The sequence below is a fragment of the Denticeps clupeoides genome, chromosome 19 (assembly GCF_900700375.1).
Source record: "Denticeps clupeoides chromosome 19, fDenClu1.1, whole genome shotgun sequence".
NCBI lineage: Eukaryota > Metazoa > Chordata > Actinopteri > Clupeiformes > Denticipitidae > Denticeps > Denticeps clupeoides.
In genome coordinates, this window is record NC_041725.1 from 7387016 (window position 1) to 7409827 (window position 22812).

The following is a 22812-nucleotide window of genomic DNA, read 5'->3' on the forward strand; positions in this document are numbered from 1 at the left end:
CAAAAAAAAAAACAGCAGAGCTTGCCATGTTCAAGGACATTTGGAGGCAATATTTTGCAGCAGAGTGAACATTTCATTTGAGGCAGAAGCTGTTCAAGCCATAGCTGGACCATCATAATAAAATCTTGAAATGAATTGGTTGTATTATGAGTAAGATAGAAAAAACTTCACATCCTGTTTTTTTTTAATCTGATCCACATTCATTGTGAGTTTCTGTCACACTTCACATATAACAGCTCTTCAAGCCATGCTCCACAAGGTGATTTATCTGCCTTCCTTTGCCTGTTGGGTTCATTGTGAAGCCTCAGTAAATAATCAGTCAGAACTGTGTGAAATTTTAAGGAACTTGTTTGACCGTGGTAATTCAAAGCATTCCAAATGTTCATGAAAAAAGCCCATTTTTACTCCTAATGTACCGACTTTCAATGTATAGCATCTGTGGTGCTCCATTTTCCATCTGAAAAACACATTATGAAAATTGCTCTGTCATTATCCTGACCTAAGAAATGAGTAAGAACAAGACCCGGTGAGCCAGTGGGTTCATGACAGAAGGCGCAAGAAGCTCCATAAAAGGAAAAAAATGAAAGAAATGAAGTATAGTGAAGTGGCCTGAGTCACAGATTGCTCGACTGTCACCTCAGAAAAGGTCGACATGGGCATGAGCTAATATAGCTCCTCACACGTTAAATGTCACTGGTGAATAAAAATCTGCTAGGGCACCATGTCAGTCAGGCATGGCAATGCAGGGTGCAGGAAGACGTACGGTTAGATTAGAAAATATGTGAGTGTGTATTTGAAGCACACTGTAGTGGGTAAACAGAAACAATGCACATAACCAGACAAAGTGATGACTATACCAAGTGTAATGAGGTGAGGACAACGGCACACGAACATATTTCGGCTCTCTGATGGGCTGGAGGGAACGAGGTGGTCGGCCAGCTGAGCCTCTCCCTGCTGCTTCAGCCGACATACCGTGAGTGCGATGGAGGCGAGAGGAGCATAACTAATTTGCTCGAGTCGCCAGAGGGATTGGTGACCTTAAACAGAGGGAGCAATGACATAATGACAACATTTGCATCGCAAAAGTCACAATTCGGTGAATCCCTAATGAAGAAAAGCACGAAACCGAGGCACAGCAGTGAGTAAAGTTCAAAAAAGCACAGGGAGGCTTCCAGGGACTTTATTCATACCATTTTTGGAGAATTTATTTTCCTTTTTCTTAATCAAAATGACTTAGAAACAGATTTTATGGCTCAAGAACACAGGATAGACAAGACCATTTATCACAGGATGTCCATCAAACTCCAACCTCCGACCCCACCCCATCAGAGTAAACTGAAGGAGACAGAAGGCAGCAGCCTGTGCATTTACTGTAATAAATAAAGTCTTGCACCCGTGAAACAGTTTTAAGGCCAAAAGGTACACTGATGCTACATAAAAAAAGAAGGTGTTTAAAGCGTTTAGATCAGAAAACAAAAAAAAATTGATTTAAATTTACACTCATACACACACACACAGACATACACACACGCATACCCACATACACATTCAGACATATTAGAATTGTGATTTTTTTTGTTGTTGTTTTGAGCCTTTTTCTTTTTTCGGAGGGGAATGGGACGGTCCAGGCAGTACATGAAAAACATTGCATTAATGGACTCTGTACACAGCCATCTTTCACGTTTTATCATCATCCTAAGTTAACATTTTTTATAAAAACACATGCGTATCACTTTTCAAAGCAGTACCAGCATCATTCCCTAAATTTGCCTTATTTTTATTGTCTTAGAACAGTACCAGAATTTATATTTCCTCATCTACTAATCTACAGCTGAACCCAGCAAAAATATTATTATTCTTTCTTTAATAGCTGTAAAACAAACTAACAAATGTACCTTCAACACAGTACATAAAAACAGACTAACCATGTACAATGAGACATTCAGGCATACAGAGGAATAAAAACCAACAACTTCAACAATTTCAATTTCCGGAAAGTCAGCAACAGAGCAACATAAAGGCGTGGGGCCCAGGTGATCCTGTCTGGACTACTGTTCACACCTCAGACAGGTCTTTGGTGACCTCTGTGACGTCAAGGGCATTGCTTGGACCCAAGGCTCAGTCAGTAAAAAAAACAAAACAAAAAGAAAGAATGAAAGAAAATGCGGGGTTCTGCTGAACCAGAGGTGGTAGGGAAGAAGCAGGATGAAGGAGGACTCCTGGGCGATTAGCGATTGTTCTTGGCTGCCTCTTTTGCTGCCAGAATAAGGGGGGTGAGGCTGGACAGAGGTTTGGCCACCTTCAAGAATTGGTGCTGAGAAAAAGACAGAGAGAACAAAAAAATATATAACATCTTCCATTTAAAAAACAACCCTATTACCAATAATGCAATATGTTAATAAGGACAAGTTAAGCCGTAAGTGACCATAATTCTTAACTGTAATTTAATTTGAATAAACTTTTTATTGGTGGGCGAAAATGCGCAAATCATGAAAATGCACAAATCACGGCTGCCCTCCTTCTTCACAGAAGATGAATTAAAAAACGATATAGCGCAAGTACAGTCCGTCTGGCTTTACCTTGGAAATAATTCACCTTCCTTTGAAAAGCCTTCTTCCTCTTCCCCAGTACTGCAGTAATACATCACTGACCTTGGCATTAGTGCCACCCACACGATCTGTTCCCTCCCTCCCTCCAGCCCGACTCCTACACAGCAGAGCCCCATTACGCCCGCGCCCATTTAGTGACATTATTCAGTTTCTTCACAAGCCACTGCTACCTGGCTCTGCAGTGTCCACTTTATATTAAAATCCATTCTACTCGGATCCTTCAGTACATCTTTCATTCACGGCCCTGTTCGTCTACAAGCTGTTATTGTAGAAACATCAGGATCTACCGTCTTCTGATTACTATGGTGTGCAGGAGACGAGACCAAAAGCTGTGGCCAGACAGAAAATCTGTTTGAAAATGTAGTGCACTAATGTCTTCATTTTAATTATGGGGATCCCATGCTTTGAGGGTCTGCATTAAGTATTCTGAATCAACTTGTTAAAACAAAAACAAAAAATTGATATTCAGTGGAAGGGCGAGGTTTGAGAAACGGTCCGAGACTCCTGATCTGAGTCCTTGAACTAAGTCATGACTGAACCAAATAGCAAAATATCAGACAAATTTCATTACACGCTTTCTGGGGGAAGAGTAAAAAAAAAATCTAATTTTCAGCTGAAGTCATGCATATTCATTGCAAAATTACAATGCTGAACATGACTGATTTTCCAAAACAGTTTGTCTCATCTCATTTTCTCACACTTGATCGAATCTGAGCAGCAACAATTAATGGGACCCCAAATCACTGTGACACGGCTTTCAGCTGAAGATCTACATTATTTTCATTGCTTTTGGGTTTAGGGTCTTGATGAATGACGATTGGTAAAAGCAACCGACACATGAACTTGAATCATGGGTCATGATGTCAAATGATGCTCTGCATGATGAGTGACATTTACATAAAAAAGGCTAAAAAGGTTTATAAAATAAAAGACATGTGTTGATTAAATCCACATTTAACATTTTAACACAGGTTTTGTATTATATGTAAGAAGCCTTGTTTTGCCAGCAGCTACCTGTAGAAGCTCTTTGGCTGAGCCTCTCTTCTCCACATCCATCTCCAGACAGCGGTTCAGGAAGTCCCGGAATACTGATGACAACTTCTCAGGGTTTTGCAGTTCTGGGGTGCCATTGGTTGCAATGAGATATAAAGCCTAGAATGCAAAATTACATCAAAAGTGAGGAACTGTAGCGGAAAACTAAGTAAACTACAAAAGTAAAAAGTTAAACTAAAGGTCGACTTATAAACTCTAATGTATACATTATAAAGAAGTCAAGACTAGTTGGTGGTTTTAAGTCTTGGTTCAATTGGTTCAATTGCTTTAAACTGATGTTATGAACCATCTACACAATCAGTCAAAAGTTTGGATGAGCATGAAACATATTTAATGTTTTTTTGGTATCAGGAGAAAGTGAAATATGTTTGAAAAATCTGTTTTTTCAGAGTCGCCTCTTTTTACCTTCATGGCTTTATTGTCAATTCTGCCACATGTACAGGACATACAGAGAATTGAAATTACGTTACTCTCAGACCCATGGTGCTTACAAGTAACATTAAATACAAAACAGTAACATTGAATACAAAGGTATAAATACTATTTTAAAAACCACAATATACAATTTTAAAAACACCATATTCAAATAAGGGCACATGGTGGAGAGTGCAAAACCATGTACACGTGAGGTAGTTGGCAGACCAAAGCTGCACAGAGTGACTGGTGCACGGTCAGTTTGTGCACCAGTGAGTGAATGATAAGAATGTGTTCAGCATAAACCTTCAGGACTGTTGTCTAACTTAAGTTGGTGGAGAGAAGCCATGTGGTACTGTATTATCATGTATCCATATCTATGGAGCAGGGAAATGTACAGTGGACTTGCCTTTCGATTCAGGTTCTTCCCACCATCAAGCCAGTTTCTGCTTCTTTTAATGTTTTTGTTAAATCACAAGTGATTTGACTGATAATGCAAGATCACATAATAATGCAATTCCCTTTAATAAATGCTCAATCCCTTTCAGAAAGGTTTTTCAAGGATGGAAACATGTTTTTTAAAATTCAGAAGTAATTAAGATTATATATACTTTGCCCAACTTATGTCATGTATAGACAGCATATTCTGAGCAACATCAGACGTTAATTTCAGACCACAAAAGCCCTATCACCCCATTACAAATAAATGCAGAGTTTCTTTGGTCATGAACACAAAAACTGATTATTCTGACAACAGCATCTGTTATGAGGCAAATAAAACAAGCTCTCACCCTCAGAGGGTTCTCGTTGAGGTAAGGTGGCTCCCCCTCAATCATTTCAATCGCCATAATACCCAGGGACCAGATGTCTACTTTGGGGCCATACGCCTTCCGGGTCACCACCTCTGGAGCCATCCAGTATGGTGTTCCGACCATGGTGCTCCGTTTACTCTGCTCTGGAGTGATCTGGGCGCAGAACCCAAAATCAGCTGTGGGGCAAAGACAGGAGTGTCCATGTTAGCCTAGATCAATGGTTCCCAAACTTTCTCTGCGGGGACATCCTATTCTTAAGCAGAACATTTTTGCGCTCCCAAGTGGGCATGGTTTGTCCTGCAAATCCCATTGGTGCGCCCCTCTGCAACACCTCTAGTTTGGGAAGAGCTGGACTACAGTATGTTCATTAAAAGAAGGATATGAAAGGACATTAAGTACACTTGTATATATTTAGGTATGGGCAATAATGGCAGAAAAAACATCATAAACACATTTATGATATTGTTTTTTAAACATGACGCACACACTGGGTGTCAAACTAAATGGAGCTACATCGCCATCTACTGGTACAAAGCATGCATCACACTATGATTCACACAGATTGCCTTACTTCATACTGAAGACACTTACTGAGCTTGACAGAGCCATCCATTCCCAGGAGGATGTTATCACTCTTTATGTCTCTGTGAATAACCTGGTTTGAGTGTAGGAACTCCAGTGCTTGTAGACACTGAGAAGAAAGAGATGGTTCAAGGTCAGCGCAAGATGCAATTTATTAGTTCATTTGAATAATTATTATAGGCAATGTTTCTGTGCAAAATAACTGCATACATGTCAAACGTACATTCATAGATATTCCATTTACATGATTAATATGCCATTACATTTTTATTAATGACACATTAAATGAATACAGTTTAACACAAAATGTTCCTGATGTAAAGCCTCACCATTTGTACCAGCTTGTGTGCATGTGTATCATTCTACACTAAACATGATTTAATGATCTGTATTCTTAGTTGTTGTTTTTGACTGATTGTAATTTGTCCCCTAAAACATTAAGGATCTACACCTTGGATGACTCATATTTATTAATGCAGTGACTATAGACTGTGATGGGGATCCCTAACCGGGTATTTCTGTCATCCAACCAGTTGAATGAGTCATGAGTCAAGTGCTTTAACTGATTCAAAAGTCTGGATTCAAAAATCTGCCCAAAACTGATTACAGAAAACATAAAATGGGAGTTTGTACCCCCTTACCTCGCGGAACTTTTAGCACCTTAACCCACAAATCCAGAATTAACAAATTCTGGAAACGAGGCAAACAATCAAGTATGAAAGGTAATGGTAAATTAGTCAATTAAAATGTAAATTAGTAACCCAGATGTGGATCACACGATTAATGAATGGTGAGTCTAATACAAAGTAACATATAAGCATTACATTCATTATTCATTTAATAATTTATTTCAATATTTTAAATTCATTATAAAATTGAGCACAAAATATCAAAATCAATCATATAAATTATTTGCAGCTTGTGTTCTCCACACCTTACTTCCAATCATGCAGACTGTAATGATGAAGATAATGATTGCTATTGCCTGCTAGACATTTTTGTTACTACAAATGAGAGAGCCCTTTCACTCACTTCCCGACAGACAGCGGCGATCTGGGCCTCGTCCATACACGTCTCCGTCACCACGTCGGTCAGAGACCCTCCGGCGAGGTACTCCATGACCACCCACAGCTCATCTCCCACGAGGTAACTGCAGCAAGCAGACAGCCACATTCACACATGATGGACTGCTACTGGAGGAGAGGGAGTAGCTATGGCAACCAGACAAATCCTGCGCTTGCGTTACTGAAGAGCAAAAGCAAGTAACTACGGACACAAAACAAAGCCCAAAAAAAAAAATCTCCCAGATGTAACATCGTGGATCGGGCGAGGGGGTAGCTATGGTAACAAGAGAGACTCCCAGCAGACTCATGCATGCATAATACATTTACCTTTTGTGCAAATGATGCAGCTGTGACAGGTTATGTGGGTACAAGTAAACTCACCTGTCCAGGTAATTGACTATGTTTGGATTCTTGTTTTCCCTCATCACTAAAATCTCATTAATGATCAACTCCTTCTTAGGCTGCTGCTGTAAATTCATCTGTTTGATGGCGACCTGGAAGGACAAAAGATGTGACCAGATTAGAATTGTGTGTAATCACTCAACTAAACAAAATTACAGAGTTACACGGTAAACCTGCTTTTTTATTCCATATACACACCTGGAAATTTACCAACCAAAATTGTCTTCAAGGCATACTTCTCATTATATAATATGATAAAAACCTTGACTCTCCTGATTTTAAATGGTGGGAAGCTTGATGTAAGCTCTTTTAATTTTCCTAATCCATTTGTTAAGCATGCATTTCCTTGTACTTGTATTGCACGTGTATTGTTACACTGTCTTTTTGCTAAGAGAAAGTTGCTTAGCAACAACACCAACTGCTGGATCCACATGAAAAATAATAAAGCAATATTAGATTACAGGGCATGTTTTTACATAGGATTTTAGCACTGGTGTGTTGTACTAGGTTACTCCCTCTTGTTTAAATATTCGGCAGAAATCGGTAAAAGGATTTCAAAACAGCTTCACTTCAAGCAAGCGGCCCTTTAACCCAAGACACTAATCACAGTTTATGATGAAAAGCCCAGGTCAGAGCTTGATCAGACAATCAAACTGTGTGCCTGCCCACTCTGATCCTGCAGATTCATGCAGCTCCATATAAAGTATCCGTCAGACTGCCAATCTAAGACATCTGCGGCTAAGTGGGTCAATATCTCCCTCACAGTTTGCTAATAGAAGCCTTGGAGGGCTACAGGGTTTTGCGGTCCACTGACTGCTTCTGCTGCTGAGACAGATAATGTTTCAGAATCTTACTTCCTGGCCTGTGGCGATGTCTATTGCTGTGTAAACAGTTCCAGATGCTCTAAGAGAGAAAATACAGGGGGTGGATTAGCATGAGTTTAAAATTATTTAACAGCAACTTGAAAAGCTTCTAAAATTTGTATAGTTGAAAACATACCCTTGACCAATCTTCTCAAAACGTGTGTATTTCTTCTTGGGATCACCCACACTAACAATGCTCCCTGAGAGAGAGAGAGAGAGAGAGAGAGAGAGAGAAAAATAGATGATAATAGAAATGGAAATGAGGGCAATGAATGGCTATGAAGTGATCACACTGGCCAGGACCAGACTCTACTGACTACATCCAACCTCAATGCCACTCAGCCAATCAATAATATCCGCTGCTCTGAAAGTGTCTGCCATTTAGAAAACCAAAATAATGGGCTCTTTGCATAAATGATAAATTATTATCATTTTAAATGATTGAAATTATATCCTGACAATGGGACAAATATGCACCACAGATATAATGCCTCACAGGGATGGGGAAATTCGGGGTAATAGACAGTAATCGTAAAAGGGCGGTTTCCACAAAATTTAAAGTGATCTCACAAAAAAGATCCCACTGCCAAAACTCATACAACTGAGCAAATATATCGTTTTAAGTTGATGTGTTTTAATTGTATAACCGAAGGGGCCCCATAAAATGTTCCAAAAAAACAGACTTGTGTTAAATGGATCATAAAAAATATCTCAGTGGTATGGGTCATGTAGTGTGCGGATATCTGAGACTGTAAACTCGTTCATGAGAATCACCCAATGTGACACGGAAACAGGGCATATCAATAGATAAAGGAGGCATCTACTCTGCCCAGCACAAACAAAAATCTGTCAGATCAGGAGCATGCAAACTGTGGAAAATAGCACAAATTTTTTAAGACGGTCAAAAATAAATGTAAATTAATGAGAGGAACTGTGGGAAAAATGTGGTATTTGTAAGACCCCATTTTCAAAAGAAAGCCACAGAAGGAGAAGTCAATGCAGGAAGGTTCTCGGTTCAAACGGGTCACTTGGCAACCGCTGACAGGTGGAAAAATTTGGTAGGGGCATGACCAATCAGGACAAGAGAAACAGAAAGAGCAGAGTCGGGGTGGAAGGGGCGCTGAATGCCTGCTATGGGGCAGACAGGATCCCGTTCTTACCAGTAGAGGGCGACCTGAGCACGTCTGGAGCATGAAGCATTTGACAAAAATACAGTTTCTTAACAAGCCGGTTTTCAGGAGATCCTCAGGCTTGTTTAAAAATGTCTTATTAGAGGATTATTGACAAAATGTATGTAATGCAGTGAGGGGGTATTAAATTGGTCAGCGAGAGACAAGGTGCCATTGAGGCTCAGAGGACAGAACATACTCAGTTTCTCCAGAATCTCTTCATCGGACATCTTCTTCTTGCGGGTTTTGTCTGCGCTGCGGGGGACCGTGCTCGAGGGTGTGGGAGTGGGGCTGCCACTCTCAGCTGCAGGTGGGGAGATGGGAGAAGTGGCGGCATCTTTGGTGGGAGGAGGAAGGGGTTCGATCACAGAACGTGTGTATATCTGAGGGAACATAATTCAACACATACGTGCTATTTATTACATATATGTACAATATATGTAATTTATATCACTTGATCATTACACCCCCAGTGCATTTTGGGAAGGAACATGTGTCAAAACTGTCTATGGTAGTCTCCCACTTTATAAAGTTTTTTTCAATTATATTACCACAGTGCGTTGCATCTATAGTCTGGCGTAACTGAGTGGTGTTCATTACAATGCTGTCTGCTGAGCCGCAGTGTCAAGGCCTTAATTTCCCTCTCTTGGATCACTGAATTTCCCTCAGCGGCTCAGTCGGTACCAGATATCCGGCCGTCTGGAGGTGCTGGTTCTGCTGTTTGCTGCTCTGACGGTCACTCTGCATGGCTTTCCCCTTACGGCGCTCCACTCAGGTATTCAGACTAACTCCCTGTGGCACAGAGAGCTCCAAACAGAAGCGGCCCTTCCATGTGACCGCATTAGAGCAGCACAATGAACAAAAAATAGCCTCCAGAATTTCAGAGAGGGCAAACAGTGTTCAGTCATGTTGCAGCTATTTCATCTCATAACATAAACCCATAAGCAAAGTAACCCAGGTTTTTAAAAAATGTGGTGGGTATTTAAGACTCCCAACCCCATTCTTGACACTTATGACAAATACAGGTACAGATTTTGTACTATTTTACGTGTTAACAGCTATCTGTGGAATGTCATGTTCTGGCCTATTCTGCAAACTGTAGAAATGCAGAAACACACAATAGAGCCTTATGTGCCGAGCTGAGGGAAATGTTTATGAGCTGAATTTACAGTAGAGGATAAAAATATCTGGCTGCAAGCTGGAAAATCTTCCTGCATTCTTTAAAAAAATGAACAAAACTGCTGGCAGTTCATTGTTCTGTGACCACACACTGCATTGCTCTATTAGCTGGGACGAAGGGTAAAATATTACCCACGAGTCTGCTGTGGTGCTGTGGGTGCTGTTCGGGTAGAAAGAAGGCGACAGATCACCTCAGTCCCAGCAGGTCAGCCAGCCCCAGTGACAGGGCTTCACACGACACACTAATGAGTGTGAACCTACCTCACGCACGTCCAACCCTGCCCCTCACCCACCCCAAACATCAAGAGCCACCTCGGCTCCGGCTCGAAAGCCACACCTGTCAGCCGCAGACACTACAAAAAGCACCTTGTTGATGTGGCGGGAACGTCAGTGGAACGTCTGCTGTTCCGTATCCCTCCTGCCACTCACCATGCAGATGAAGCAGAAAACCCAGACATCCCCCTCATCCTGTTAGAAAAGAAGCTCCTTCATCAGTGGGTGTTTGAACCCACTGATGCCTGCATTCGATTCAGGGTGGCTCTAGGCTTCTCACCGACTCATTAAAACAGAGAACTATCAGAATTCACATACCGGTAGGAAAATGAGACAGGATTTTTACCCACATGCCTCCAAAACTGGGCGCTATTTTCAAACTGGCACTAAACACAGAGCTACGCACTAAGAATGCTGTGTGTTGGCCAGTTTAAAAACACTGGCCAACCGTATTTAAAAGAATGTAGCATACTGCATATGGTTTCAATAAAAAAAGTTGTGAAACAGAAGTCCTGAAATATTTTTTTAATATTTCGAGAGAGATCACTCACAGATTTTGTGTGCTCGGGTCGGGGAGCGATCATGGGTGGCGGCGTGGCCTCATCTTCGTCGTCGTCTTCAGACACAGTCGCCACAGCAGGGGTCTCCGATACGGTTTTAGAGTTCTGCAGATCGCCGTAAAGAAGGCAAAAAGAAGATATATATTATCTTCATCGGTTTCTCTACAAGCTACATTTAAATTTGATCTACCAGGCATTTACAGTTGCCGTACAAAAAACACTACACCAAACGTCCTCTACGTGGTGCATTTCAAGGGAATTAGAAATATTAGAATTGTGTTATTCTACAGTTATGCACAGTAATGAGAATTTCAGCTCCAGATTAAATTCAGCCAAACAGAATATTATGTAGAGGTGGAATATCAATGATTTTATACAAAAAGTTGTTTTTTGATCTGTTCATTGTAGCTTGTTATGCAATCTTAAAAAGCTAACTACTATAACATTAATTATTTGCTACGTTTTTAATGAATCCAGTTCATGACGTTCAACATGAATTCATTGTCATTAACAACCAAAATAGAAATAAATCCTGTAACTATTTTTATTCAGATTTTTTGATATATTCAGCCAAAAAAATTTTTAGCAGCTATCTTTCTACTGCATCTCTACTCTTCGCCCAAACCAAACACTGTCCACATTAGGTAATAGTCATTGGCCAGTTACACAGAAATGCAAAAAAGATGCTGATTCACAAAGCCGTGAATGGAAAGTCAGAGCCGCCTAAAAAGAAACAGGACTGTCTCAGGGACTGGCAGGAGAGACGACGCCACTGGCACCCCTCTCAGTTCCTGGCATCAGGCCTGTCCTCCTGTCATTCTGCCAGCGGGAGGTCACCACAACAAAATTCACCCTCAACCTCTCTACTCTGCCTCCAACAGCGTACTGCAACTTCATTCTTGAGGTTACATGCTATTTCCTTCTTCTGGCTTGACGGCCGTGCTGTTGTTCCCATCTGTCTTTGGTTGGGGAGTTTCTCAGTTCCTCATCTACTCAGCATCAACCCCAAGCCTTCATCGCCATACCCCACTTTCTGTCTCCTTCTCAAATTCAACAAAACGCTACATGAACGGTTCCTTACCCCGACAACCGAGGAGTTGTAATTGTCTGAGTTCTTATCTGAAATGGAAAGAGAGGCAGCTGTTTTCAACATTTGTGTTGAATGGGAAAAAAGATTTTTAAAAAATCAAATCCTGGTGTAGGTCTGGCTGCCACAGCGCAAATCACCTGTGAAGCTCATGTACTTCTGACTGTTGCCCGTCTCTTTAGAATCATAGAACTTGAGGACGTCGAGAACCGCCTGAGGGTTCTTCTTCTGCTCCAGTTTGGTGATGTTGGAAGTCTGGAGGAGCCGTGCCCATTGTTCTGGCATACCCTATAGAGAAACACACACACACAGTCAGGACGATGAGAAATAATGAGGGCTGATGTCTGTAAACGAAGTGGGTCAGAGCTCTCGTCCTCGTTCAACATGCTACCATGCTCTATTTTTTTTGCTGTATGTTTTTTGATTAATTTATATCTGTGGTCTCCAACCTTTTTTATGACAGATGACTTTCAGCGGACAATTTCCCACAGACTCAACACTACCGATCCCTGTTCTCTTGCTCGGTCCAGTATGCGGGCATCAAGTGTGGGAAAAAGTCACCCAACTGGGAGTGACTGGGAGATGATCTGGCTGTTTACACCACAGGTTTACAAGAACATGTTCTCACGTTAAATGTTTTTGCTTTCTGACATGGAAAGGTTCTAAGATAAATGTGTCCTTAGATAAATAAGTGGAGAGCGTGTGTTGTAGGTTAGCTGTGCTTAGATGGGCTAATTCATTTAAGTCCTGTTCTGCAGGCTGGTGCTCCTCTCTGATCTGCAGTGAAATGGTTCCAACCGCCTCATTTGCGCTCATTACCCTTGGTGCCAGAATGGCACCACACCTTAATTTTATCCAGAATGGCCTTTTGGACAGAGGAGTCTCACAGAAGACCTGGCACAGTTGCTACTGTTTCGAATCCAGGCAGTACAGACAATGATACTTTTTGTTATTAGATAACTTTGTTACATCTTAAACCTTTGCCAAAGTTTTTGACTCTCATTGGATGTGAAGAACCTAACTTTACATCACTTAGGCAAAGAAGAGAATTAAACCTGTTTTTTCCAAACATGGAAAAAATAGTGATAATTAGTGGAAAGCAGCACAAAGTCTGACTGCCTAAGATCATTTACTGTAGAGACCCTCATGCTGTACCACTGTACCACGTAAATTATCAGAAAAACCTACGTGATTTGTGCTAAGAGCAGGGTTCACATAAGCAGTGGTGGCCTAGTGGGTTAGGAAGCGGACCTGAAATTACATGGTGCCACTGAGGTGCCCACTCAGGGTATGGGTTAAAAGCAGAGACCACATTTCACTCTGTGTACTGGGTGCACTGGGTGCTGTGCTGTGGTGTGTCACATGGGATGAATAATCAATTTCACTGTAAAAAACAGTGAAATGTCACTACAGTGTGTTTCGTTTCTCTAACTCTACTCTACAAATCTGTTGGTACGTCATTCTTGACAGATAAAACCCCTGGTAGAGTGAGACTTCACTTTATTCCAGTGTAAACAAACAGCAATATAGTGGAAAAAGAGAGGAAGCCTCAAACCATGATCTTCGGGGTTCCAAACCCACAACTTCACACTAGCTGGAATAAGAAAGTGACCCCAATGCGACCCCAAATGCCTTGGCCTGTCTTCATGAAATGGTTAAAAGCAGGATTTTTTTCTTACCGTAAATTCCCCAGTGACAGCGTCGAAGCCAACATGGATAGTGTGTTCAAAGTCTGAAGGGAGAGAGATCTCTGGACGCTCCTTTTTCAGTTTGGCTATATGAGACAGAGAGAGGGTAGGTTATGAACATAAAAACATCAACTGTGACTCAACTACCACACATAAATAACCGAAACCATACACAAGAGTGAGCAAAAGGCTGCAGTCACCACGCATTGTTAAGTGAGACGGTCTAGTCTACGGATTGGGTAAAGCGAGACCCGAGTCCAATTCTCTGTGATGCATCAGTGATGCATCATTACTTTTGTGTAATGACAAATATGCGTACCAAACCAGCCAGCAATTCATTAAATCTGTTCTGGCCCAGTAGCACACATAGTAAACAGGCATAAGATATAATGTAGCCAAACGTGTGGATGAACAGCGAGTGGCCTACCAGAGAAAGCATGGTCCACAACAACCACAGTTTAACTGGTTTCTAATTCCCCTTCATTTACTCTTAATCTCCATTCTAATTATTTAGCCACAATGAGCTCCCAGGATGAGTTACGGAGAAGCCAGTCTCCTTTCTGACTCACTGGTGCTCTAAGGCCCCATGTTGGGCATAGTAATGAGCTGATAATCAACAACAAAATATAAGCTCTTAATACAAACCGTCCCCACAGAGAACTCGGGCAGGGAGCGAAGCCAACTCAGAAGCAGTTACTCATACTGAACTTAAACATTCTTCTTCAATTAACAAGAAGCATACATCTGTAAATCCCAAACCGCCGTTTCTCTGTCATTATATCAACGCGGTGATCAGGAAGCACACGTGCGGAAGCAGAAGGACGAGGTGGCATGGCCAGAGGGTACAGTGAGGATGTTTGCCTTGGCTTGGAGTGCAGAAGAGCAGTAGCAGCTGAGAGAGGTGTGTGGCAGCGCGGGGCTTGGTGGAAAGTGGCTCCACAGTGGGAGACAAAGCACACGTTGAGACTGAGAGAGCTAGATTTATCGTGGCGTAGTTGTACTGGAAAGTAGCGGGTTGGACAAGTTGAGGGTATTTCACATGGATTGTGCATTACAGGACAGGACGTTTTCAGCAACAGGGATGGCACAGTGTTTCAGACGAGCCTGATCGGAGAAGCACGGTCGAGAAACTGGCAGTCATACACAAAAGTCAGGAGCAAGGGTATCAGGACAGAAAGGCTATCAGCAGCGAGGGATAAACCAACGATGAGCAGGCAGCATCTAAGCTGACAGCTGGTTCTTAGTTGTGGTCTCCTCCTCTTCCGGTTCTGCGATTTGACTGTTGTTGCGAATGAAATTACCCCACTGGAGGACGGTGCTGGTGGTCCATTGGATCTAGGGTTCATGGAGAGTCAGTCAGGGGTCATGATGGTGACTGAGAGGTACAACAACACCATCTCCTCGTGGTCATTTCCAATGCTTAACTGCAGAGGCTGGGTCTGGAAAACCTGAGAGAGCGTCCATCCAAACCAATCACTGCGCAAGGAAAGTCAGGAGGGTGATAGGCAGGAGAAAGCAGGTTGCCACGCAATCAGATTCATAACTGCACCGGAATCCACCAGAGCTCTCCCTGGTATTGGCCAGTGGTAGACCATCTGAGGGTGACTGCTAGAGAGCAACTGGTGGCAGAGCAAGGGAAGGGTTCAAGACTTCCCCACTGGCGTGGGTTTGGGTCGCCGATTCGGGCAGTTGAGCTGAAGTGGTTATGGTCACTACAGTAGTAGCAGAGACCATGTTCTTTGCATTGTTGTCTCGTTGAGTGAGAGGACGGGCTCTGCCAAGCTGCATGGGTTCTGCAGGCATCGGAGGCTGTGAGGACTGGGGTGTCTCTGGGGCCCACTATGGGGCAAGGTGGTGGTGCTTGTTGTTGCTGTTGGCGGTCCATGATGCATTGGTCAATGGAAATAGCCACTGTGCCGCCTGTTGGCCGGCTCGTACTGTCAATACCGTGATCAGGAAGCATATACCGTGCTGACACAGAAGAACAAGGCGGCATGGACGGAGGATATGGCAAGGATGTTTGCCTTCGCTTTGAACACAGAAGATCAGCAGCAGGTGAGCGACAGCACAGTAGAGGTGAAGGGCGCATGGCAGCATGGGGCATGGTGGGGGGTGCCTCCACAGCGGCAGACAAAGCACACGGTGAGACAGAGAGAGCTGGATTTACCGTGGCGTAGTTGTAGTGGAAGGTAGCGGGTTGGACAAGTTGTGGGTGAAGTGGGTCACTCACATTCGACTCAGTAAAGAGCAGACGAGGCTGATCCGGGAAGCGTGGTCGAGAAACTGGTGGTCGTACACAAACATCAGGAGCAAGGGTAACAGGACAGAAAGGTTAGCAGCAGTGAGGGATAAACCAACGCTAAGCAGGCAGTGTCTAAGCTGACTGCTGGTTCTTTTATGCTGGGTCTTGTTTCTGGTCTCCTCCTCTTCGGGTTCTGGGTGGGCTCCCTCTGAGATGTCCACGCCCCCCATGGGGGCCTGGCAATGCGGTGGTGGCTGTGATACAGTAGATGTGTGCCATATGTATACATATATACTAAAATCATTTGGCGATCCTTTTTCTTGTTTTTACTATGATCAATGGCTCTTTACTGTACACATTAAATAGTTACAATACTTCAGGTTTCCATATTCAGCTACGCTTGCGTAAATGTGTACAGTCAGCTCGCCAAGGACCCCTGCTGACCAGATGTTGTTTGGGGACTCCTGTCAACACTGCAGTGACATATACCTGTTATGTTGGTAGGAGTGGATGAGGCACATCAGAAGGATCTGTTCTGTGGTCATATGCATAGCACTATTGAAGGCCTAGAACAATCTGGGCCTTGCATCCACTCCAATGTACAAAGCATTAAAGGCATTAGGTGCCTGATCAATTGTGGCAAAATTGTGGCTAGGACTGCAATTTTTTCATAATTTGTCACCAAAATTGTTTACAAAGCATTTCCATTCCAGGCTTCTCCACTTGTAATGTGCTAGGGTGGTAGTAGCCTAGTTGGTAAACACACTTGCCAATGAACCAGAAGACCCAGGTTCAAATCCCGCTTACTACCATTGTGTCCCTCAGCAAGACACTTAACTCTAAGTTGCTCCAGGGGGGGACTGTAACTACTGATTGAAAGTCGCTCTGGATAAGGGCGTCTGATAAATGCTGTAAATGTAAATGTGCCTTTGTTGGACAAGAGAGCCCTTTCCACCCCCATAATCCCCATCTCAAATTCCCATCTTTCACTCACTTTTGTCCCCCCCGCCAGTGAGGATGGACCGGATGGAGCGGTCTTTCTTCTTCTTGTCCTCAGGGTTGGGGGGCAGCGGCTTGGAGCCGTGGTTGAGGGGGGTGTCTTTACTGCAGGCTCCGATCATGGTGCTGGTGTTTCTCATTGGTGGTGCGGGCGGCTTGTCCTCCACTTCTCCATTATCAGACATCTTCAGCTGTGGCAGCTTCTACTGCTGCAAAAACCAAGGACAAAACAAGATAAAAAATGTATCTTAAAATTTGCAAAATAACTTTTTTTACAACAGATAACAGCTAAACCCAGAAGTGAACACAATTCCTTAAACCAATTATGTGAAGGACCAATCTGAAAATTGTGTGCCACAGACTTTATACCAAGAAGACCAGCAGAGGATTACACTATGATGGGCTGAGAAGTAATATTTTTGTTCTCAAAAGGAAAGTATTAGGACAGCACCAGATGGCATCCCTTCATGGCCTCCAAAGAAACATGCTGAGCGTCCTCAGCCCCCGTCCACCCTCATCTCCTCACACATGTAGCTACAGCAAAATGCAACAATCCCATCCAAACTGTGCGGGACTAAAATCATGGGGGGTTTAGGCTAACAGTTCACACCTAAACTAACAGGGACAAATTAGAAAGCAACAAAACAGAAAAAGAGGAAGATGAGTGACTATAAGGTCAATATTTTGTGACTGTGCAGTATTACTAGGACAGTCTGTGCAATCTTCCATTAGATGACATAATTGAAAAATATTTGATGTTGTACTGAGTTAAAGTCCTATTTTTCAACTGTCTATCCATATAAATGTCAGATTAAACAAGATCACAGTACGGTACAGAGTTTTAGTGGATGGCAGTTCAGATAAGGCCTTTGATGTTATGTTACAATGTCACAGAGGTTTTCTGAGCTCACTTCAGAGCTCGCAAACAAAAAGACACAGATAACACACGGGCCCTCGCGGAAGTGTTTCTTATTGAAGACTATGCTCTCTTTTGATGAAAAAGAGGGCAGTGGTTTAACATATGACAACAAATGTGTGTATTTTTAAAAAGAGAGGTGTGCCACCAGGAAAAATGTGCACTCCACAACATTAAACTCTGGCTGATGGTTCTGGTGGCCCTGACGTGTCTTCTCTGACCTCCAGATCAGATCGGATCAGGGTCAGAGGCACATTCTGGGTGGATAGACTCAAGTGCTGCATGAAGATTAAGAATGAGGGCAGCAATAGAAGCAATTCCCCCCATTTACAACGAGGAATAGTACCAATAATGAATATAATCAAAGAAACAATTTTGAATAAATAAGATATGAGGTAGGTGAACATAATAATAAAAACAATAATTACGCCAACCATGAAGCGTCAGGCACTAGCTACCAGTGTCTACATGAAAGAAGGAAAGAGAGTATTATGAGCCACTCCCTTCATCCCCTGCTCCTGAGCCCGTATATGGACAGCAAACAGTAGCAGGTCACTGTGAAGTTGTTCTGTTCTCGCCTGGATCCCAACGTCAACATTTAAGGATTCAGCAGGTGGCAGTGTAACTACCCCTCAATGCGTAATTGAGGATCGATCACATGAGCAACAAAATTTCACAGAGAGTTGTGAATCATAAATGAGGATTATCACCAAAAAAAGGATTTCCGAGTCCTGAACACATTTTAAATTTGAATCCAAGGAACAACAACAAAAAATAATGCATATAAACTGTAAACAATTTGGATCAATGCTGCCGAAAATTTGATTTGTCTCATTTTTCTGTATCACCAGCAGAAAACTGAATTTTACAATTTTCTCGCCCCTGTGTGGAGAGGCGTGGGCTGCAGTGGTGCACTGATAACACTGGAGCTGGATGAGCGGCCACTTCAATCAGAGACAAACACTCAGATGAGCAGAGAGATGCCAATGCTTCCATACTCTCAGTCATGCATGCCAACACACACACACACACACACACACACACACACACACACCTGAACACCAGACAAATGAGGAACTGTGACAAATATAAAACTGATATCTGTGTCTTTGATTAAAGGTCACTGACCAACCCATTCTGTTCTCAGGTCAGTGTCTTACAATAAAATAGGCCAGAAAGGCCCCAACGTGGCAGGCTCCAAATTACCTTAGCAGACGCTGGTCGACATGGTACCAGGAAGTCTGTTGCTTTGCTGAAACTTGTCTGATGATACCGTTCCTCACAGACTGAAGTGTGTGTGACTACGTGTGTAAAGACCCGACCTTATAAAGCAAATGGGCCGTCCCAGACACATAGTCACAGGAGTCATTCACTCCCCCGTTCACTCTATCACACTTACAGACACATGCTTTTCACAGAGGCCATCTATATTTACACAGTAAGGATGAACACACACACACACATGCACACACACACATCTGGAGTGACAAAGGGCAGCAGCTGGCCACACTGTGTGACTTCTGTTGGTGTGTAAGTGTGAGAGGTGTGGTGCTGCATTCACACTCAACTTCACCCTCATTAACACACATCTCCTCTCAGCCCTTTCTACAGAGTGCAAAGACACACACACATACACACAAACAACGGCACTACAGCTGAGCACCCCAGACAGAGCAGAGGCTCACATTTCAGACACCAACGTCACTTTTAGCAGAGGCCTGTCACCACACAGACACACTCACACACCTGGGTCCTTACATAAAATACACCCACACACCCCACAGACACAGTACTTTCCACCGACAAGAAAGCTGACATGGTTCACATTCTGTACAAGTACTATTGTATTTATACAGGACATTCATGAACAATATTTAACATTCCCAGTACTTAATATTATTTAACAAAGAAAGTAAAATACATCTCCATTCTACACTGAGCATTCTACACATGATGAACTGACTGAACTGTATTGGAATGTCCCACTGTGTTTTGACAATGAGAGCAAAATACTTTTTACATTGCCTTGTCCTATACTACAAAAGCATGGCATGACACACACACACCTTACTTCTCAAGAGTAATAAGCGGAGTGAATCAGCAGACCCGGTCTTGAGTACAGAGACCAACAAACCCCACAGACACACCTCTGGAGATACTGGATATGTGTCCATACACACTTCCTTCTGTGAACGACAAAGCCTGTGCTCATGTCCGAAACAGGAAGCCGCAGCGCCACATCACAGGCGGGGCCAGACGCCGTCACTCAGCATCTGTCTGCCGTCTCTCATTACCCCTTCAGCACTTCCCAACACACACAATTACTGTTTACTCCGGATTGTCTTCTGTTCTGCTCAGCACTCACATCAGGAAGCACCACTTCAGCGTTCCTCTACCTGTTTCATGCTTGAGACAGTGTTGAATCCAATGGCTTAAGGCTTTCCAGAGTTCTGCTGCAGCAGCTGGAGAGCTGACTGGTACCACTGCTGGTTTGTGGGCGGAGCAGTGGCGCAGCGTTCCTTCTCTTCCTTTCTCTCCCTCTGGAGAACATCTGACTGATGTGGACGCCGGCAGGGAGCTTATGGTTATCTGGTGCTGAGTCATTTGTTGCTCACGCTCTTTAGGGGAGTGCTTCTGCGCCCACAGTCCATCCCCGGGCGCTCGATGTGACTCAACAACGACCCTCCATAAAAATACTTGCATCTGTTCTCCTCCAGCACGCTACTCAGACATCACTTTCTCCCTTGGATTCTTCAGCCTCTGATTCTTGTCCCTCCAGTCATTTGAACGATGGTATCCAGTGGTGGCTGGCCAGGTTGGGGTTCCCTAGACAAATGTAAGCTGAAAGAACAGAGACTTCTTTTGTAGGAGAAAGCGTCACCCTAGTTTGTGCTCAGCAGGGTGTTGGCGTGGGTGACCACATGGGCCCCTGATTCCAAACCAAAGACGACTGGAATTTATTTTTATGTCTTTATTGAGTTTAAATGCTTAAGGAAGATTAAAGTGATTTGAATCACATGACAGCTCAGTTGGCTGGTTGCAGTCTCCTGTGGTGATTCGCTGATTACACGACTGAATGAACCCTGTTTCGACAGTCACAATCTCACAATAACATATTGGTTCAAGTAACATATTTCATCAATATTAATAGTGAAAATGAGATCATACAATATCATTTTACATCATCTGATAAATGGAACTTAGTTTCTGCAACACAATTGAATGCAACTCATACATTATAATCTGATTTTCAATCAATGTGAGTTCTCACTTTAGGTCATTTTGCACATTCTCACAAGCCGGTGGGTCCCTGGGGGAAACTCGACTAAGTACACTTGCTAGTTTCTCAAGTCAGTGTCAAGCACTAAGCACAGTCCAGATGCTGCTTCATCATGATATTGAACCAAAACACAGCACAGCATGATTTCTTAATGTCCGAAAATGATGCATATCATTACAGAGAGCGCAGTGAGGCACACGGCCTCAGACGCTGCTTCACACGCCACGAGTGAGAACGTATAAGAGTGCCACACGCAGGCTATTTTCAGCTATGACGCAGTCTAAAATCACATTGCTCTCCATCACATGCAGTGATATTACACAGATAGAAACACCCTACGCTCCCACCCCATAAAAAGCAGGACTGCCGCAGCGGGCCTGATGTGGAGATGTGCAGCGATTGCCCCGCGTCGCCCTACCCATCCCCCACTGCCCTGCATCTCTCCACATTATAATCCTCCTCTCCATCCCAGTCCCAGTCCATTCCTCCCCAGTGCGCTGAGAGAAACAAGATACCGTGCAACTATAGCACGGCTCTAAGAAGGAAATAACATTTCTTCTGATGGCGGGTTGGAAGTCTAAAGCTGTGTACGGCCAGGGGGATGGGCTGCGAGAGTAATGGCTGCGTTCTGCGTCAGCGCTCACTCCACTGTGGAAAATGCCACAACAACAACAACAGAAGGAAAACTTACTGTCATCTTACAGTGGTTCTATTTACTGGCTGGTCACTAGTGGGTACAAGTTGCTAGTCGCCACTTAAACGATTGGGGAACATGTCCTACAGTCAAGAAGTTACCTTGATCACCCAGCAACTTGCTTGCACGCTCACAGTCAGGCAGCTATTTGTGGTGCTTCCTTATTTAACACATTTAACACTGAATAGTCAGGGCACTAGAGTTAGGCAAGTCTGTGTACTTCTATTTTTTATAACTTTAGATGAATTAATAGTCTGTCTATTAATCTTGGTATTTTCACTTGTAATCATATGCATAAGCATAATGTATACTCAATTTTCATAAATTTCCCTTTGGAATTAATAATGTATATACCTACATTATATCAAAACATGATTGATAGTACAAAATTAGCAATCCATTAGCAATCCAACACACAATCAAACAGCAGTTTTATGGAAAAGAGAGCAGCTTTCTTAGATGGAAGACTGAATGCCTGCAGCCTTCAGGCATGAAAGTAGTTTCTCCAGCAGTGTGGAATGATAAAAAATTCAGTCGCAATAATCTGGTGACTCAAAATAGATGGAGATGGAGCTGACTGCAGAGCTAAATAGAGCAGGCATTTACAAAAAAGGTACCCTACACTCAGTGTTTGGGAGTAACAAGTTAAATGTAATTTACTGGAGTTAATGGAGAAAATTGTGTAATTTAAGTATAGTTACTTATTGAAAGATTCATGTTTACTGATTATGAAAATTGTTAACAGTTAAGAATATTCACTCATAATTTACAAAAGTAATTAAATGTCATTTGTATAAATAAAATGTGTATCAAATACATTTCCAATGTAATCTTCCCTAAATGGCATACACACTTACTCAGACTTATATTCATTTACCAATTTATTGTGGTGCAGAAATCATATTGATTATAATTCATTATGGCCT

The 22812-nt window shown here is 42.8% G+C and overlaps 1 protein-coding gene across 5 annotated transcripts in view; it reads right to left on the minus strand.

The window, feature by feature from the left end:
• Nucleotides 1-1164: 1164 nt before the first annotated feature.
• Nucleotides 1165-22812, minus strand: part of pak1 (p21 protein (Cdc42/Rac)-activated kinase 1) — a 38731-nt gene continuing 17083 nt past the window's right edge. For 2 of the 5 annotated variants that reach the window (XM_028962699.1, XM_028962697.1), the window contains exons 3-17: nucleotides 16992-17205; nucleotides 13747-13841; nucleotides 12208-12355; nucleotides 12062-12099; nucleotides 10972-11085; nucleotides 9168-9351; nucleotides 8960-8983; nucleotides 7936-7999; nucleotides 7791-7839; nucleotides 6916-7028; nucleotides 6503-6620; nucleotides 5480-5579; nucleotides 4868-5064; nucleotides 3624-3761; nucleotides 1165-2314 (exon numbers count right to left, since the gene is read on the minus strand). In XM_028962699.1, coding sequence (XP_028818532.1) covers nucleotides 2228-2314; nucleotides 3624-3761; nucleotides 4868-5064; nucleotides 5480-5579; nucleotides 6503-6620; nucleotides 6916-7028; nucleotides 7791-7839; nucleotides 7936-7999; nucleotides 8960-8983; nucleotides 9168-9351; nucleotides 10972-11085; nucleotides 12062-12099; nucleotides 12208-12355; nucleotides 13747-13841; nucleotides 16992-17181 — 1659 coding nt within the window. In that variant the 5' untranslated portion in view covers nucleotides 17182-17205 and the 3' untranslated portion in view covers nucleotides 1165-2227. Of the gene's footprint in view, nucleotides 2315-3623; nucleotides 3762-4867; nucleotides 5065-5479; nucleotides 5580-6502; nucleotides 6621-6915; nucleotides 7029-7790; nucleotides 7840-7935; nucleotides 8000-8959; nucleotides 8984-9167; nucleotides 9352-10971; nucleotides 11086-12061; nucleotides 12100-12207; nucleotides 12356-13746; nucleotides 13842-16991; nucleotides 17206-19118; nucleotides 19200-20308; nucleotides 20441-22812 lie in introns of those variants that run through there. The other 3 variants (XM_028962701.1, XM_028962700.1, XM_028962702.1) reach the window with 3 other exon arrangements.